The sequence below is a fragment of the Cyprinus carpio genome, chromosome B6 (assembly GCF_018340385.1).
Source record: "Cyprinus carpio isolate SPL01 chromosome B6, ASM1834038v1, whole genome shotgun sequence".
NCBI lineage: Eukaryota > Metazoa > Chordata > Actinopteri > Cypriniformes > Cyprinidae > Cyprinus > Cyprinus carpio.
This window is the reverse complement of record NC_056602.1, coordinates 12,702,778-12,721,891: the sequence shown is the minus strand read 5'-3', so window position 1 is coordinate 12,721,891 and position 19,114 is coordinate 12,702,778. Positions and strand designations below refer to the sequence as shown.

The window sequence follows — 19,114 nt, the reverse complement described above, 5'->3', positions numbered from 1 at the left end:
TCTACTAATATATTACTTAAATACAGTATGAGCTAATAAGTTAAGGCATGTACTAATCAAGAACTTGAGAACTATAACTACAAAATGAGACCTATGAATTCTTGTGTGAAAATTAATTAATACATTAATTAACACATTAACTAACAAACCTGTAGTCAAGGTAGTCATTATTTACAGATGAATTTTTGTGTCATACTTAAGGTCAGTTCTTGATTAGTACATGCCTTAAATCATCATTAGTTCATTTTAAGTAAAATTTAATTTAGGTTTTAGTTAATGATTATTGATATACTGTTACCGAGTATGCAGATGTATGAAAAGTAATGGAGTTTCAGTCAGAAGTTTTAACAAAATTAGAACTTTCAGTCCATATTATGCTTCAGCTAAAACTTTCATAACATTTTCTTTCTTCTGCTGAGACTCTCGGGGGAAAGTACGGTATGAAAATGGTGGCTCAAGACGATAAACTACAAACAGATAATCAAGGAAAAGAGGGAAAAAGCTTTGTGTTCTTTCCTTGGGCCACCACTGCAAAAAAAATTGCTGGCATATTTATCCTCATCTAAGAGTAAATATTTCATAGCTCTCTTAAGAGAACTGCACTCTAAGGTCCCTTCAGAGGCGTGATGCATGATGGATTAGATATCTTGAACATGGAAGTACAGTACACAATATGGCCAAAAGTATGTGGACATCTCCTTCCAGTGATGTCAAATCTTCATGCTAGAACACACAATGGCATTTAAGAGAATTTTGTGCTTCCAACATTGATGCAACAGTTTGAGGAGGGTCTTTATACAAAATGACAATGCCTGTGTCTAAAACATAAGGTCCATGTAAAAATAAAATGACTGTGTCTTGTGTGGAAGAACTTAATTGGCCCTGGCCTGAAGCTCTACCGAAGCACCTTTGTGATGAATTGGAACAATGAGCCAGGGCCTATCACTCAACAAGAGTGTCTGACCCTTTCTTGCACCACTTTTGGTAGGTCTTAACTACTACATACAGGAAATACCCAATAAGATTTGTCATTTTGCAGATGCTTTTACCCAGTCGTCTAGCCATCAATATCTTGTCACTCAGATCTTTTCACATTTTTCCTTCTTTCAACATATGAAATTCAAGAATCGACTGTTCACTTGCTGCCTAATATATCTGATATATTCAATATAATCAATGTTATTCTCTTCATCAGTGGTGTCAGTGGTTTTAATATTATGGCTGATCTGTGTATAGGGACATTGCCATACTGGAATAGGATTGATAATATTAATGGTAACACTTAGGTAATGCATTAATTAACATGAACTAACAATGAACAATATATTTTTACAGCATTAATCTTTATTAATGTTAGTTAATTAGTTAATGTTCATGTTAGTTCACAGTGCATTAACTAATGTTAACTGATGCAACTTTTGATCTTACAAAATGTATATCAAATCTTATATCACGATATGAATAATTTTATATCACGATTATTTGTTCTTTTAAAAAGATTTTTATGATATTAAAATCTTTGATACCATAGAATTTTCATAATCCTTATCACCAATGTCAATATCAAACTAATACAAGCCTAAAAAGAGACCAAAAAAAAAAAAACCTCAAGCTCACTGTGGATGAATAGACAGTGATGAAATACTGATAAGAAACTAATTGCAAGCAATAGGACAAAAAAACATATAATTAAATAAGAATAAATAAAATGCTACATACATTGTGTAAATTAATTAGTCTTCACTGTGTTAATTATATTTATCTACAGATAGATAGATATAATTAACACATGTATTATGTATAGATTATATATATATATATATATATATATATATATATATATATATATATATATATAAAAATTATCATTAATATATTTTAATTTCTTCTTATTAAAGTTATAAAAGTGATTTAGTCAAAAGCAGTAAGATATTTTCTCTCACTGTTGTTTGATTAATATAAATTGCAGACAGGACGAATATTGGACAGCTTTCCCTTTAAGACCGAAGTCCGGATCCAATATACTGTTACATATGCATTTTCTTTTTCAGATGTTTACTCTCTTTTAAGACCTAAATCACGGTGTTTATGAGGATACTTGCAAAGAGGGGTATTATGACGCATATAAGTGTTTATGTAATCGTTCAAAGCCAATAAAGCGACAAAAAATGTACACTCCTCTCACACAGAAACAGAGATGGCACACACATTCTGTTGTTTGTGTTTCAACGGCTTAATCAGTTAATTTAAAACTGCAGTGCTTAGAAACTCGTGTCCATACTACAGATGTAGTCTCTCATTTAGGAACAAGCTCCTCTCCTGGCTGCTCGTTCTCAAGCACTGGTTCCGTGATGGCGTGTAAAGATCGCAGTCATCCAAATGATGAAAAAGTATTAAACAATGTATTTTGGGACACCGCAAAATAAACGATATAAGCATAATATAAAACGATAGACTTTTTATTTCGTCCATCCTATATATATTGTCATATGGTACAGCCCTACCAACAAGCAAACAAAGCCCTCTTTTAGTGCACTCGCGCATGCATGCACACTCACACAGTGAGTGTGAATGCAGCCTGTGATCTATTCTTGAACTCATCAGTCTGACATTCTGCTAATGGCATTTTCTTTCTCAACCAGTGAACGTCACACTGCAGCTGTGTGTGTGCAGTTAGCTGGCATGTTGTAATCAGGCTGATTGTGCAGGTGCAGCTCCCACACTCCAGACTCTGAATGTGTGGATCTGAAGACCGGGGCCTTCAGGCTCTTCTACTGAAAGTAATGCTATAATACAGGAGCTCAGCTCAGCTGTACAAATACTATGCATACAAAATGTAATGTTTTAAGGGTAATATACTGGTGACAACACAACACAGAGTATCAGGGTAGCAACGTTTGGAATTTCTCTGAAAAAAAACAGAACACACAGAACATCTACAACGACACTAACCTCTGCCTTAAATGGCACAACGGACCACCCACTGTCTACTCACTGATGGACTGATTCACATTGCTGACTGGCATGCTTTAAGCAACATCCATGGCACAATTCATATATACACAGTATATGCCATGGATGTTGCTTATATGTAATGATGATACAGGTTGCATGGCCATTGTTGCAACCTGTATAATTTTTCACATCCTCTAATAATGTGTTGTATTTATATGTGAATGAATTTAGATCATTTTAAATTAATTACATCACATTCCTCCAAGTGGTGTGACTTCACAATAAGAGGCTCAAACAAAAAAAGAAATAAAATATTGTACATTGATTATATAGGGGAAAAAATAAATTATTAATTATTAATCTGTAATGATCTTTTTTTTTTTAACATAATTATGATATGCAGAAAAATAAAAAACCTCTCAAACGATTTTTATAATGTACAAGCACATTTGTGGCAAATATACTGTGAATATGCAATATAATATTTGAACAGTAATATAGTGCACAATTAATGTTTACATTATATATGATTATTTTCCATGTCAATGATTCTTTTATCTTAACTGTTACAGCTCATTTGGTTTCTATTCATATTTTTGACCAAGATTTTTGCTTTTCTTTATGTTACCTTTATGATGTCCCAAAGTATGGTGCATTCCTAAACAGCACAAAGTATAATGAAAGCAAAGCATGCATAAACAAAAGAATACAAGTGTATTGGGACAAAACAGGTATAACTGGATATAGAAACCACAGTAACACAATGTAAAGAGAAGCATTTTCAAGTTTTGAATTCAAAAGGTAAAGAGGTCATGGAGAGATTGTGTGAGAGAATTGTCAACTTGAACACAGCTTGTAAAATATTTGACTAACAATACATTTTATCTGCTTTTGAGGAATTTGCTGGTCATTCAAACCTTGACATTGTGAAAGGAAGAGGGCAGAGAGTTGGGAACTAATGTCCAGTTAACATTCAAAAAGTTAACGTTTGTTTGTAATCAGCATAGCCTTGAAAGCTGAGGGTGTGCTGGTAAAAGATGCAAAAGACTAAGTGGAAGCATATAGCAAATAAAGAGCATTGGACCAAATACAGAACCATGAAGGACACCTTGGGAAACAGATATGGAACAGCATTGACATGTTTTTCACCATTGGCCATGAAGAACATGGAAACTCACTTGTGACATGCATTTTGTCTCCTATCACCTCGATCTTCAAGTAAACACGTCCTCGTCTCTCTGTGTGGTCCGTGCCACAAAGGCTTGGCACATTCATCACACATTGCTTATGGACGTTCATATCACAGGCTGTGAACACACATACATTTATGAGTATTTAGGAACACATAATATTTTAACATAATAGTAACATATAATATGAGTTATTCAAATGATTACTCCATATACTGTACATCGACATTGAAAAGTCCCAAATAACCACTGACCCTAGAACCACCCCTTGGCAATAAATAGTTTAATATGGTACCTACAGTCACATTTCACCCCTTGGTGTATGAGTCCATACAGAAGAGATCCACAGTGGTCACAGAACGTGGGACTGCCATAGGTGTGGATCTTAAACTTGTGCTTGCTTCTAGGGTCCTACACAGATAAAACAATTCAAAAGAAAGAGAGAACAGGTCAGGAGATTGGGTCTGATAAAACTCAAAAGGCAGGAACAGGAGACTGAAGCACATCTAAATGTTCTCTATGCCTCTTTTGTATGAAATAATTTTTTCTTTAAAGGATTCATGAGATTTTAAAATTCAAATGTCCAAAATTCAATTAATCTGGGTCAAAATTGTATAGATTCCATGGTGATTAACTTCATCATGCCATGTGACATACAAGTTGTGAATTCATGCTGTGACACTGGCCTCTATAATTGTGTGAATTGTCCCTGTCTACACCAAACATGAGTGGTGTATTAAAAGTAAATATACCTGCAGAGTCACCAACAGTAACTAGATAAACCATTCTAATTTTTAAATACTAAACTGCTTCCGACAACATGGCAAATGGATTTGGAACATCGGCTGGAATGTTGGAATGTGACAAGTTCAGTGTTGAACAAGATTCAAGCTGCAGAGGGGCATCAAATCAGCAAATGCATCTGGTATAGTCTGGGTGTAAGGGTGAAGATGTCAGGATAAAATTCTACTATTCAATCTTTTTGGAGACAAAAAAACAAGACATTTCCCTTGAAACAGGCTTATATTTTTCTATATGATTATAAACTCAAGGCAAACATTAGTCAAGCCAGACATCATTTGTAGTTATGTAATTAAAAACAAACACTAACACCCTGAAGGAAAACATGGCTGGGTCCAAAGGACTAATATTACTTGATATTAGATACAAGAGCAACTTTTACACTGAAAAATACATTGAATCAAATACTTACATGATTACATATAATTCATACAATAACAATACATTTATTATAATTTATTGATTCTCCCCAATTTTTCTTTTTCATCTTTTACATTTTCTTTTCTAAAATAGCCTACCATTTATACACACAGAAAGTCTTACAGTTTTGTGGGCATTCACACAAAGACCTTTTTTTTGGTAAGTGTTTTATTTTGAATGATGTTATTTTAAAATGATTTATTTGAATTTTCCATTGTTGATTGTAAGGATATCAAATTTCGATCATTTCCATGATCGATCGTCGTTTAAATTAACGATCAATTAATCGATTAATCGTTAACCATAATGCTGCAAAATGCGTTTATTGCAGCCACGCAGTCACAGAGACAGGATGTGCATAAGCAACACACACACACAACAAACGCTTTCTCACTTGAATTAAAGGGATTTTAATCTGAATAAAATGCTAGTAGCATGATTATAAAATGAATAGATGTGATTATGATGATTTCATAAAATGAAGAGAGCGCGCCATCCGTTTGAGATCATTTTAGCCTACTTTGTTGACTGTTTCCTATCCCGCACGGAGACCGCTGAACACGCCTCTTGAAATGGTTTTGTGGTGCTCGTTGTTGTATTTTAAAACACAATTGCAATGTTTTCAACTGACATTATGGCATTTAAAATAAAATTATCCAAAAACGTAACTGTGGCGCGCGTGTGGATGTGCTGCGCAGTAAGTGAACCGCTTCCATCGGCGCTGCTGCAGCAAAACGCACTGTTGCTCACATTAATTTGATCCTGCTGGATTCTGTTCTGGAAAATTTCAGATTTTGAATTTTTGCGTTCCATTAGGCCTATTTGTTTTTAAAATCCAGCATACAGTGCATTAGATCGTGACAGAGCATGCTTGCGTGCATACGAGGACGAGCGAGCGCGGGTTTGGCTAAATTTATTTGGAGGTTATTGCTCATGTCTCATTCGGCACAAATCCAAATGTTTCCATATTCGCGATTTATTTGAATGTTAAACTATTATTTATAATGTAAACTAGGCTTGAACTTTACATGCATTCACATAAAGACGGAAAAGATGATCCTCTTCACATGAGCAAAAACGTCCTTGGCATAAAAGCAGAGTGAACCTGTATAAGGTCTGTTTAAACTGACTAGTGGGATAGTCTTTAGTCCCTAACCTTTTAAAGGGATAGTTCACCCAAAAATGAAAATTATGTCATTAATGACTCACCCTCATGTCGTTCCAAACCCGTGAGACCTCCGTTCATCTTCGGAACACAGTATAAGATATTTTAGATTTATTCCGAGAGCTTTCTGTCCCTCCACTGAAAATGTATGTACCGTATACTGTCCACGTCCAGAAAGGTAATAAAAAGATATTCAAAGTAGTCCATGTGACATCAGAGGGTCCGTTAGAATTTTTTGAAGATTCGAAAATACATTTTGGTCCAAAAATATCAAAAACTACGACTTTATTCAGCGTTGTCTTCTCTCCCGGGTCTGTTGTGAGTGCGTTCACAGCACTGCAGTTTAGTGATATCCGGTTCGCGAACGAATCACTCGATGTAACCGGATCTTCTTGAACCAGTTCACCTAATCGAACTGAATCGTTTGAAAGGGTTCGCGTCAACAATAAGCATTAATCCACAAATGACTTAAGCTGTTAACTTTTTTTTAACATGGCTGACACTCCCTCTGAGTTCAAATAAACCAATATCCCGGAGTAATTCATTTACTCAAACAGTACACTGACTGAACTGCTGTGAAGAGAGAACTGAAGATGAACGCCGAGCCAGATAACGAACGAAAGATTGACTCGTTCTCGAGTCAAGAACCGTTTCTGCAAAAACAGACCAAACAAATAAACTACTAGCTCATCAAATTAAGTGATAAAAAGCAGTTCCAAATCACAGCGCGTCTGAACTGAACGAACTGTTTCTTTTGATGATTGATTCTGAACTGATTCTGTGCTAATGTTATGAGCGCGGGTAAACCGAAGGCTTGAATCAAGGCCATCATCGCCAATGAAGTCATTACGTCGAGCGCAAAAGAACTGGTGAACCGTTTTCGACAACCTGTTTATTGAATCAAACTGTCCAAAAGAACCGGTTCGCGGAAAAGAACAGCACTTCCCATCAATACTGGTGGTCTGAAAACCGATGCAACCGGTTCTTGACTCGAGAACGAGTCAATGTTTATCTTCTCTTCTCTCTTCACAGTAGTTCAGTCAGTGTACTGTTTGAGTAAATGAATTACTCCGGGATATTGGTTTATTTGAACTCAGTGGGAGTGTCAGCCATGTTAAAAAAGTTAACAGCTTAAGTCATTTGTGGATTAATGCTTATTGTTGACACGAACCGTTTCAAACGATTCAGTTCGATTAGGTGAACTGGTTCAAGAAGATCCGGTTACATCAAGTGATTCATTCGCGAACCGGATATCACTAAACTGCAGTGCTGTGAACGCGCTCACAACAGACCCGGGAGAGAAGACAACGCTGAATAAAGTCGTAGTTTTTGCTATTTTTTGGACCAAAATGTATTTTCGATGCTTCAAAAAATTCTAACGGACCCTCTGATGTCACATGGACTACTTTGAATATGTTTTTATTACCTTTCTTGGACGTGGACAGTATACGGTACATACATTTTCAGTGGAGGGACTGAAAGCTCTCGGACTAAATCTAAAATATCTTATACTGTGTTCCGAAGATGAACGGAGGTCTTACGGGTTTGGAACGACATGAGGGTGAGTAAATAAAGACATAATAAAAATACACTACATAACTATCACCATAAAAATTTAGTTGACTATTTCATTTTGATAATGAACAGACTGCGATGTAAGTTTGAATCGCTAGAATATACGTGTGCAGCAGGCTCCGGCGCGATCGAAACAGCTGAGACATAAAAACAAACAAAAATTTAAAAAAAAAAAACTTTTCTGCACAAGTGTTTACTTTCATTTGTGCACACTCAAAATAAAAACCGAAGATTTGTGCTCATGTAAAATAGAGCAAATAAACAGAATGCGCGTTGTCATACTTTTCTTTCTGTGAACTTACGGAGCACAACCACACTTCTGTTTTAAATCCGTTATCTTAATTATTTAAGTCAGATATATTTCGCATATATTTTTTAAAAAAATTATAAAAACAAATGGTTATTTTTATGTTAGGTCTAATACTTATATAGGCAATACATTTTCCTTAAAGCATCATATTTTGTCCCAGGGTTTGAGAACCTGTGCCCTAGTTAGGTCCATGCAGAAACTATAGTGAACGATGGCGTCACCGTTTAGTGACATCACTGAATGCTCCGGGAAAACTTATTGTCAGTTTACAAATTATAAGCTCTGATTATGAAAAGTGTGGTATAAAAGCTTTGTTTATTAGAGGAATAATAGGTTAACTGGAAAATGTTAGATTGCGAGCATGCCTCTGGATACCGTTCGAGCATATAGCCTTCATTTATGCGGCTTTGTTCTGGTTTGCCGGTTAGTCAAGAATTTCCACAAATTTAATAACATTTAGGCATTGTTTCTTTTCCTAAATCTTCACAGTCATAACCCTCTAATTTTGCAGGTTTATTTTATTATCTTTCACTTGTAATCACTATTTTCGCATCTCTTACTGTGGTAAACATGAGAAGGGAAATTAAAGATTTCATGAATTAAGAATTCGTTCGATTTATTAATTTGTTCCCTTATTTCAGTTAAATCATGGGTTATTTAGGGAACAAAATTAATGAAACACGAACAGTTAATTAATAAGTCTATAAACGAATTAAGTTGTATGATAGCCTTTCTGTCCTGTGTCCCGAAGCCGTGCAAAGCGCACGATATGAAAAAATTATCTGGGGAAATGACTTAATTACTACCTTTCTATTGCTTTCCATGTTGAATAACTTTTGTGTTGGTTTTATTTGAATGTACTTTTAAAGTTTAAATCACATTAAAAGCTTAATTTGTACACTGTGAATGTATGATGATGCATTTATAGCATCAACCTTCACTCACAGCCGCTCGCATGTATTTTGTGCGCACGAGCCCAACATTAAATCGGTTAACTGACCATGACAGCTTTAATCGATTGCATCTCTTATCGACAATTAATCGATCATTGATTAATCGTTGACATCCCTATTGATTTATATAATTATTAGTTTTTCATTAAACTCACAAACTCCCTGCAGTTCCCTTTCAGTCGGTCACTCTCGATGCCACGTCGGTGACCGACGAAAATGGGATATCGCTTCGATAGACCAATCTACTTCGAGTGTAAACTAAACGAGCCAATGCACATTGGCATGCAATTATTGCATCCAGCTGTCGCTGATCACAGTGTGAGTATAATAAGGCAGCAGGTGCAATGCATACCAGCTTTTCACTTCGGAGCCGAGCGTTAGTATCGTTCTGCTCAACTGTGTCTGCTGTGAACTACGAGTTCAGCACGCTCTCGGAAGCTTCGTGTGTTAGCGAGATGGCGCTTCAGCGGTGGTCGTTCCAGTGTCGAGTGGATTGCACACTTCAGGCTGCACTACCCCCTGTCGTGTTGCAAGCGGCCAATTCCCCTGTGCGCCTCAGCACTAAAAGAGCATTTCCTAAAGAGCAAATTTCTCTAAAAGAGCTTCATGGGTGCGTCTTTGTAAAGACGACGGATCGTCTTTATAAGGATGCCGTTTCACCCGTGCGTTTCTGGTCGTTACCTGGCAACGGGTGATGGTAACGATTGCTGCCTCACGTGTCTGGGCAAACACGCTGAGGTAGCTTTCGTGGATGAGTCATCTTCTCTCTGCGGGAAGATGACCATCTCGGAGCTGCGAACCAGGCTCTGCTTCCTTCAAAAAAGGGGGCGGAGTCCCGTTGCCGCGATTTGGGGCTCGTTCTGGCGGCCGACAGACGAAAACCATTTCCAGCAGTAGCACGGGCGGTTTGAGGATTATTCCCGCAGGGAACCAACCCTCTGGGGACCATCACTCCTCTTGCATCTCCAATCCAGAGGAGTAACCCACGGAACGCGCTGGGCCCTCTTCAAAGAGCGTACCAGTGGTATCCAGTGGGCCTCCCCCTGACCAGATGTCGATCTCAGCATCGGAGGGAGAGCTGTCGGATGAAGATTCAGCTGTGCTGCTGCCCTCTGGGACGGTGGCGGAGCCTGAATTGGATACGGAGATGACAGCTATGCTTTCCCGGGCCGCCGAGAGGGTAGGGCTCGAGTGGAAATCTCCACCGCGTCCCGAGCCCTCGAGGCAGGATGATTGGTTTCTCAAGGTGGTGCGCGCTGGTTTTCAGCGCACCACCCTGGTGCCTTTCTTCCCGGAAGAGCATGACGAGCTCACCAGGTCGTGGATGGCACCTTTTACTGCCAGAAACTGGCTGGTGGGCTCCTCCTCCCTCACCACCCTTGATGGCAGTGCAGCGAAGGGGTATTCGGTGATTCCCCCAGTGGAGCGGGCGGTAGCGATGCAAGTGTGTCCTAAGTCTGCCTCCTGCTGGCGGGGAGACCCGGTGCTTCCTTCCCGGGCCTATAGGCATTCGTCTGGTCTAACCAGCGGTGCCTATATGGCTTGCAGGGAAGCTGCTTCTGCCTTACACGCTGTGGTGTTACTGCAGGTGCACCAGGCCAAGGCACTGAAGGACCTGCACGAGGGGTGGTTACGATCCAGAAGTTCTGAAAACTCAGAACCGCCACTGGCCTTGCGCTCCGAGCGACGAAGGTCACCGTGCATTCTCTGGGTCGTGCGATGTCCACGCTTGTGGTCCAGGAGCACCATCTCTGGCTGAGTCTGGTTGAAATGAGGGATGCCGACAAAGATCAGTTCCTTAATGCCTGTGTCCCAGACCAGCCTCTTCGGTGACGTGGTCGAGAACCTGGCCCAGCAGTTCTTGGCTGCACGGGAGCAGACTGAGGCGGTCCAACCTTCTGCCCGGCGGGCAGCTGCTGCCTCCACCCGTCCGCCGGTTGCAACACCCCAGCCTGCTCGTCGCCAAGGGCTGCCCCCTGCGTCAACCCGCTCCCGCGCCGCATCCGCAGCAGCCTCCAGCAAGTGGCGCCGTAGAGCTGGGCATAGGCAGGCCACCCACCCGTCCTGGCCCCCGTCAAACCTGGCTGTGAGCGGAAGAGCAAGAGGCCCCGGGACGGGTGGCCCAGAGAGAGGTAGCCGCTTTCTGGGGGATGGTGAAAGCACCTCTCCCTCCCCTGGAGGAGGGCCAGGGGAGAATCTGGAAATCTCGACGAGAGAGCGGTTTTCTCTGTCTCTGGGTCCCAGGAGGGCACGGAGAGTTGCGGACGGCCAAACACCGGACCTCACTCATCCTCCTCCTTCGCCAGATGGCAGCAGTGGGCGGTTCGAGAGCGTCAACAAAGGCCCTACTCACGCACCCTCTGCCAACCCGTGGAACCAGGTGAGCCCTGCACTCCACACTCGCACCACACTCAGGCCTGCTCACAAGCCGCCCGAGATGGGTCCCTGTGTTCCACCTTGCTGCCCCACTGCGGGTACGGCTGTGGTTCCGCTGGTCCCGCTTGTACGGTTTCTAAGCGCCTGGTCAGCGCTACCCAGCCCGTCTCGCTGGCTCCTGCGGACCATCAGCCTCGGCTATGCGATTCAGTTTGCCCCCGGCGTCCCCCCAAGTTCAGCGGTATCCGCTTCACTACAGTGAAAGCATCCGATGCCCCTGTTCTGCGGGAAGAAATCGCAGTCTAACTGGCGAAAGACGCGATAAAGCCGGTCCCTCCAGCCGATATGAGGACGGGGTTTTACAGCCCCTACTTCATTGTACCCAAGAAAGGCGGTGGGTTACAACCGATCTTGGATCTGCGAGTTTTGAACCGGGCCCTTCATCGGCTACCGTTCAAGATGTTGACGCAGAAACCCATCTTCGGGTGCGTCCTACCCCGAGATTGGTTTGCAGCAATCGACCTGAAGGATGCGTACTTTCATGTGTCGATCCTTCTGCACCACAGACCTTTTCTTCGATTTGCGTTCGAAGGACGGGCATATCAGTACAAGGTCCTGCCCTTCTGGCTGTCCCTGTCTCCCCGTGTCTTCACGAAAGTCAAGGAGGCGGCTCTTGTTCCCCTCAGAGAGCAGGGTGTTCGTATTCTCAACTATCTAGACGATTGGCTGATACTAGCACAATCTCGGGATCAGTTGTGCGAGCACAGGGACCTGGTGCTCCGGCACCTCAGCCTGTTGGGCCTTCGGGTCAACCGGGAAAAGAGCAAACTCTTGCCAACGCAGAGGATCTCTTTTCTCGGTATGGAGTTGGATTCGGTCGAACAGACAGCACGCCTCACAGAGGAACGCCTTCAACCGTCTCAAACCTGCTTGAATACATTCAAGAGCAGGACAGCGGTCCCACTGAAACTCTTCCAGAGGCTCCTGGGGCATATGGCGGCCGCAGCGGCACTTACACCGCTCGGCCTGTTACATATGAGACCGCTCCAGCACTGGCTTTATGGCCGAGTCCCAAGGTGGGCGTGGAAGCGCGGCACTCACCGGGTCCAAGTTACACCGGCCTGTCGCCAAACCTTCACCCCGTGGTCAGATCTTGCGTTTCTCAGGGCAGGGGTGCCTTACGAGGCAAGCATGTGCTGGTCCGAACGGACAACACAGCGACCGTTGCGCACATCAACCGACAAGGTGGTCTGCGCTCCAGTCGCATGTCACAACTCGCCCGCCACCTCCTCCTTTGGAGTCGGAAGGTTCTGAGGTCTCTTCGTGCCGTTCACATTCCAGGCCTGCTCAACCGTACAGCCGACGAGCTGTCTCAAGCAATGCTCCCGGGAGAATGGCGACTCCATCCCCTGACGGTCCAGCTGATTTGGAGATGGTTCGGAGCCGCTCAGGTAGACCTGTTTGCTTCTCCAGAGACCGCTCACTGCCAGTTGTTCTACTCCCTGACCGAGGGAGTAGAACCTCCTGACCTCCTGAACTCTCGGGACGGACGCACTGGCACACAGCTGGCCGCGGGGCCTACGCAAGTATGCGTTTCCCCCAGTGAGCCTTCTTGCACAGACACTGTGCAAAGTCCGGGAGGACGAGGAGCAAGTCTTGCTAGTGGCGCCGTATTGGCCCACGCGGACCTGGTTCCCCGAACTAGTGCTCCTCGCGACAGCCCCTCCTTGGCCGATTCCTCTGAGGAAGGATCTACTGACTTAGAGACGGGGCACCATTTGGCACCCACGTCCAGACCTTTGGAAACTCCATGTCTGGTCCCTGGACGGGACGCGGAGGTTCTAGGTGACCTGCCCCAGGAGGTAGTGAACACCATCACTTCGGCAAGAGCACCGTCTACGAGACACGCTTACGCATTGAAGTGGAACCTGTTCGTCGAGTGGTGTTCTTCTCGCCGAGAAGACCCCCGAAGATGCCCGATTGCGGTTGTGCTTTCCTTTCTGCAGCAAGGGCTGGAGCGAAGGCTGTCTCCCTCCACCCTCAAAGTCCAGGTTGCCGCTATAGCTGCCTACCATGACCCCGTGAATGGGAAGTCTTTAGGTAAGCATGACCTCATCATCAGGTTCCTTAGAGGGGCCAGGAGGTTAAATCCTTCCCGGCCCCCCTCCATACCCTCTTGGGACCTGACTCTGGTGCTGAAATCACTACAGCAGGGCCCATTCGAGCCTTTGCATTCAGTCGAGCCAAAGATTCTTTAATTGAAAACTCTGCTTCTGCTTGCACTGGCCTCCATCAAGAGGGTAGGGGACCTGCACGCATTTTCAGTCGACGATTTTTGCCTAGAGTTTGGGCCAGCGAACTCCCAGGTAATCCTGAGGCCCCGGCCCGGCTACGTGCCCAAGGTTCCCACTACACCCTTCAAAGACCAAGTGGTGAACCTGCAAGCTCTGCCCCTGGAGGAGGCAGACCCAGCCCTAGCTTTGCTCTGTCCTGTCCGAGCATTGAGATGCTACGTAGACCGGACACAAAGCTTCAGGACCTCAGACCAGCTCTTTGTCTGTTACGGAGGCCGGCAGAAGGGGAATGCCGTCTCTAAGCAGAGGATGGCCCCACTGGATTGTGGATGCCATTGCCCTGGCTTATCAGGCACAGGGTGGGCCCTGCCCGTTCAGGTTGCGAGCTCACTCAACTAGAAGTGTTGCATCCTCCTGGGCGCTGGCTTGTGGTGCCTCGCTGACAGATATTTGTAGAGCTGTGGGCTGGGCGATCCCTAACACGTTTGCTGGGTTCTATAGCCTTCGTGTAGAGCCGGTATCCTCCTGTGTTCTCACCTCAAACGGGTAGTGGCACCGAGAGGCTCCGGTTAGTGTCGGCTTGCTAAAACTGCTCCAGAGTGTCTGTACTGTAGACCCTGTTGAGATCCTCCATCACCCTAGGCAGCTGGACGCAGCGGAACGTCCGGCGACAGGCCTTCATGATGAATCTGTGAGAACCATGGAAGGCTGGGTTCCATATTGAGACCTAAGCGGTACTCGTATGCGTATAGTCCACGGTATAGCCTTAGAGCCCGTGTTTCCCTGGCAGACTTCTGCCTTTCCAGGAGGGTTTGCATCACCTCAAATTTCTCCATATACACCTAAACGGATGCTATATGTGTATTTGCTCCCGAGACCTCCTTCGGGAAGGATGGAGCCTCCATAGCGTCCCTGTTCCAAGTGGAACGGGTACGTTTTCCCAGTGTTATCCAGTCTCACCCAGTGAGGTAGTGCTTTGACAATGGTGAGTGGAACTACTTGCTCCAAGCCCCGGCCTACACCTAATAGGGGTGCAGGCGGCTCGCACAGGGCACTGAAAGGGGCAGCATCCATCGCGCTTTGGTAGGGATCCCATTTTCGTCGGTCACCGACGTGGCGTCGAGAGTGACCGACTGAAAGGGAACGTCTCGGTTACGTATGGTAACCCTCGTTCCCTGAAGGAGGGAACGGAGACGCCACGTCCCGTCGCCATGGTTGCTGTACCACCGCTGAGCCGCCGGGTCTCCGGCTCGGCTCCTCAGCGAAAACCTGGTATGCATTGCACCTGCTGCCTTATTATACTCACACTGTGATCAGCGACAGCTGGATGCAATAATTGCATGCCAATGTGCATTGGCTCGTTTAGTTTACACTCGAAGTAGATTGGTCTATCGAAGCGATATCCCATTTTCGTCGGTCACCGACGTGGCGTCTCCGTTCCCTCCTTCAGGGAACGAGGGTTACCATACGTAACCGAGACGTTCCTTCATAATCCCCAGTTTTGGAAATCTAGACATAATGTTTGATGCACTTCATGTTGTCAGTAACAATGAATGGAATATATTTTTTTTTCTTTGCATTTTTATATCCATTTAGCACAAGATCATCCTATTTAAATCCATGTGATAAACGAGTTAGGTTAAAAGTAATCAAAAAGTAATTTTATGTCATGTATGAGAGAATGAGAGATCCCCCTCATGATTGTAAAACACTTTGGGTGTACAGCAATACACAATAAAGCTCTGCTGCTAAACTTAAATGAAAATAATACAGGTTTAGAAAGTGATGAGGTTGAGTAAATGACAGAATGAATATTTGTGTGATTCACACCTGAGAAGACAAAGGCCTGCATAATGAGCTGCATAATGAGTCTTTCAGTCAGGTGTGTGACTGAGAGGGAAGAGTTACAATAAAGAATCTGAGGACAAAATAAATGTATATATTTTTATGTTTGTAGTTTATTTAGAATATATTTAATTATCCCACAAAATAACTTGAGATTCACTTGCGAGTGCAGTTAAACAGTTTATTAGGAGCAATCTAAGCTGACTTTCAAACCTGATTTTTTTTACATCATTACTCCAGTCACACAATCCTTCAGAGATTCTAATATTCTAACATTCTAATATTCTGATTTGCTGCTTAAAAAAAAAAAAATCATTTATTATTATTATATTTTTTTTTTTGATTAATTGAAAGAACAGCATTGTTTGTTACATGATTATTGTATTTATCATCACTTGTGTGCTAAATAAAAGTTTTAATTTATATATATTGACTCCCAGCTTTTGAATGGTATCATTTGTATATTGTTACACTTGGAGTAAGACTGGAGTAATGATGCTGAAAATTTTGCTTTGATCACAATAATAAATTACATTTTAAAATATATTCAAATAGAAAGCAGTTATTTAAAATAGTACAAATATTTCACAATATTACTGCTTTAGCAAATGCAACTTTCGTATTTTGGATCAAATAAATGCAGGCTTAGTCAGCAGAAGAGAATTCTTTACAAAAACATTAAAAATCTTATTGTTCAAAAGTTTTGACTGGTATTGTGTCATGTTGAAATATATAAATGAACATCACATACCTGGCACATTCCTCATATTACTTTTATATCGTATTGCTGTCTATGTTATACGTTAGAACATAAAAAATAAATAAAATAAAATATAAAAAATAAATAACATCCTGGCATTGTGAAACACTGAGATAATGTACATGAAACTTCATAATGTTTCATTTGATTATACATGTCAGGAATTATATTTTGGAAAAAGTCTAACTAGTAAAATGTGTACACATTATATGAAAACTAATACAAGTAGATTAATATATAAAAAAGGATTTACTCATGTTTATGATCTCTGCTGGGTCAAGCCGCTTTACTCTTCTTTCTGAGGTAATCCAAATCTTATTCCTCTCAGCGGTCTTATTTAGGTGAATTATGTCTTATTCCTCTCAGCGCGAAGCGAACAGTAACATTTAAAAAACGTGAAGTACAGTCTCACTGCTTTGTTTGCTCTGGTGTGGGTGGTTACCCACCGCGAGTTTCACATAGACGATTGTAATATCAATAGCACGCTCGGCGCGTGGGCGTGGTCCATTAGATATAATGAAGGGAGACGTGAAAGACTGGACATCGCGTTGTTTTCATATGGATTACTTTATCACAGAATATTTGTTTTTGATAAGATTTGCTCAGTTTAAAAGTAGACATGTCAAGCTTTCTATAGATATATCTCTCATGTCTCTGTATTGAGTATTTGCTGAGTTACAGTTCATTTTAATGACACATTTCTAAATGAAGATACGCAGAACCAAGGCGGCAGACAGCACACTCTGTTTTCTTTATTGTATAAATGCACAAAGTTTTGTTGTTATTATGTGTGTACACAAATAAAAGTAGACCCTTTACAGATTCGATTGATGTATTTAATGTATAATTACACTGTAACAAAGACACCTTAAAATAAAGTGTAACCAATTATTATTAATACTTCACTTCATATATATATATATATATATATATATATATATATATATATATATATATATATTTTTTTTTTTTTTTTTTTTTGTCGTGACATTTGTCAAGTATGGTAACCCAAAATCAATAAGCAAAAGTGAAGTGAAAGTCGTGACATTTGTCAAGTATGGTAACCCATACTCGAAATTGGTGCTCTGCATTTAACCCATCTAAGTGCACACACACAGCAGTGAGAAGTGAACACACACCAAGAGCAGTGGGCAGCTATATCCAGCGCCCGGGGAGCAACTGGGGGTTCAGTGCCTTGCTCAAGGGCACTTCAGCCATGGGCATTGAGGGTGGAAGAGAGCGCTGTTCATTCACTCCCTCCCACCTACAACTCCTGCCAGCACCGAGACTCGAACCTGCGACCTTTTGGTTACAAGTCCAAATCTCTAACCATTAGGCCACAGCTGCCCCAATTATCTTAAAAATGTAGTTTTAAGATACAATTTAATAGATGAAGCAATTAAATTGGGACTATGCAATAACTACCAAATCAGCTTGAAATTCATGTCTTTAGTCATTTGGATATAGTTACTACATAACCTACATAAGACTACATAACCTTGGCTATAATAAGGATATTAATGACTAAAAGCTGGGAATTTGGGCAAAATAATGACACCACATGGCATGTTATATAATGGCACATAAAATATGATGCATTTTATGTCATATTCTCTACCTTTGTGAAATGTCTGGAAAAAAAGTATGAGTTTTGGCACATCAAAGCTTGTGGCTCACTTTTAGCATTTTGCTTTAATATGCCACTGTTCTGACTTTTTTTACAAAGGCAGAGAATTGATCATACAGAGGATAAATAAGTGAGTGTTATGTTTGCCTTAAATTCTTAGCAATGATCAGTTTTAATATTGTTGCTTACACTGTTCAGAACACATTATGAAGATAAAAGGACAATCTAAAGTCTAATCCAACACTCTAAATAAAATGGGTTTTCAGTTGTTCTACAGCACCTCAAATGTGGGTTTGGTCTACAAAAGCACACATAAAAGATTGGTTCTTCAGCGTTTCTCCGGGGATGTTTAGGTGCTGGTTCTTCAGCGGTTCTTTGGGGTGGTTAAGGTGCTATATAGCACCACTGCTGTACATAAAGAAGCCATTAAGCCAGCCATTAAGTTTTTTAACTGTGTTTGCAGTTGGAAGGGATTTAGGAATGCAACAGGGGCACGATACTGAGCTCCTGTACTCGTACTCGTTAAAATGCCCCGATACCAAACGCCGGTACCACATAGCATGTGATAAGTGCCATATTCAGACAAAGAAACACCGACAACAGAACAACAGACAGCAGAATTGAGTTATTAGAGATTAATGTTGTATACGTAGGATATCTATGCAATGAATATAATGTTAAAAATTCAGTATTAATGCCTGTATAGGTGACGTGCGCGAGCTGATAAAGCACGCTGAGTGGATTGAGTGCGCAGCGGTGGAGATGCGCAAGGTTGTCGAGTGAATATACATTTCATCACTGGAAAGTTTATAGTTTGGTCGGATATGTCAAAAACAAGTAAGT

General features: G+C 41.9%; 1 protein-coding gene across 1 annotated transcript in view; it reads right to left on the bottom strand.

The window, feature by feature from the left end:
• Nucleotides 1-19,114, bottom strand: part of prkcaa (protein kinase C, alpha, a) — a 139,367-nt gene that overhangs the window by 39,779 nt on the left and 80,474 nt on the right. Inside the window, exons 4-5 of the mRNA XM_042725744.1 lie at nt 4,445-4,556; nt 4,134-4,262 (exon numbers count right to left, since the gene is read on the bottom strand). Of these exons, the coding sequence (XP_042581678.1) occupies nt 4,134-4,262; nt 4,445-4,556 (241 nt within the window). The remainder of the gene's footprint in view (nt 1-4,133; nt 4,263-4,444; nt 4,557-19,114) is intronic.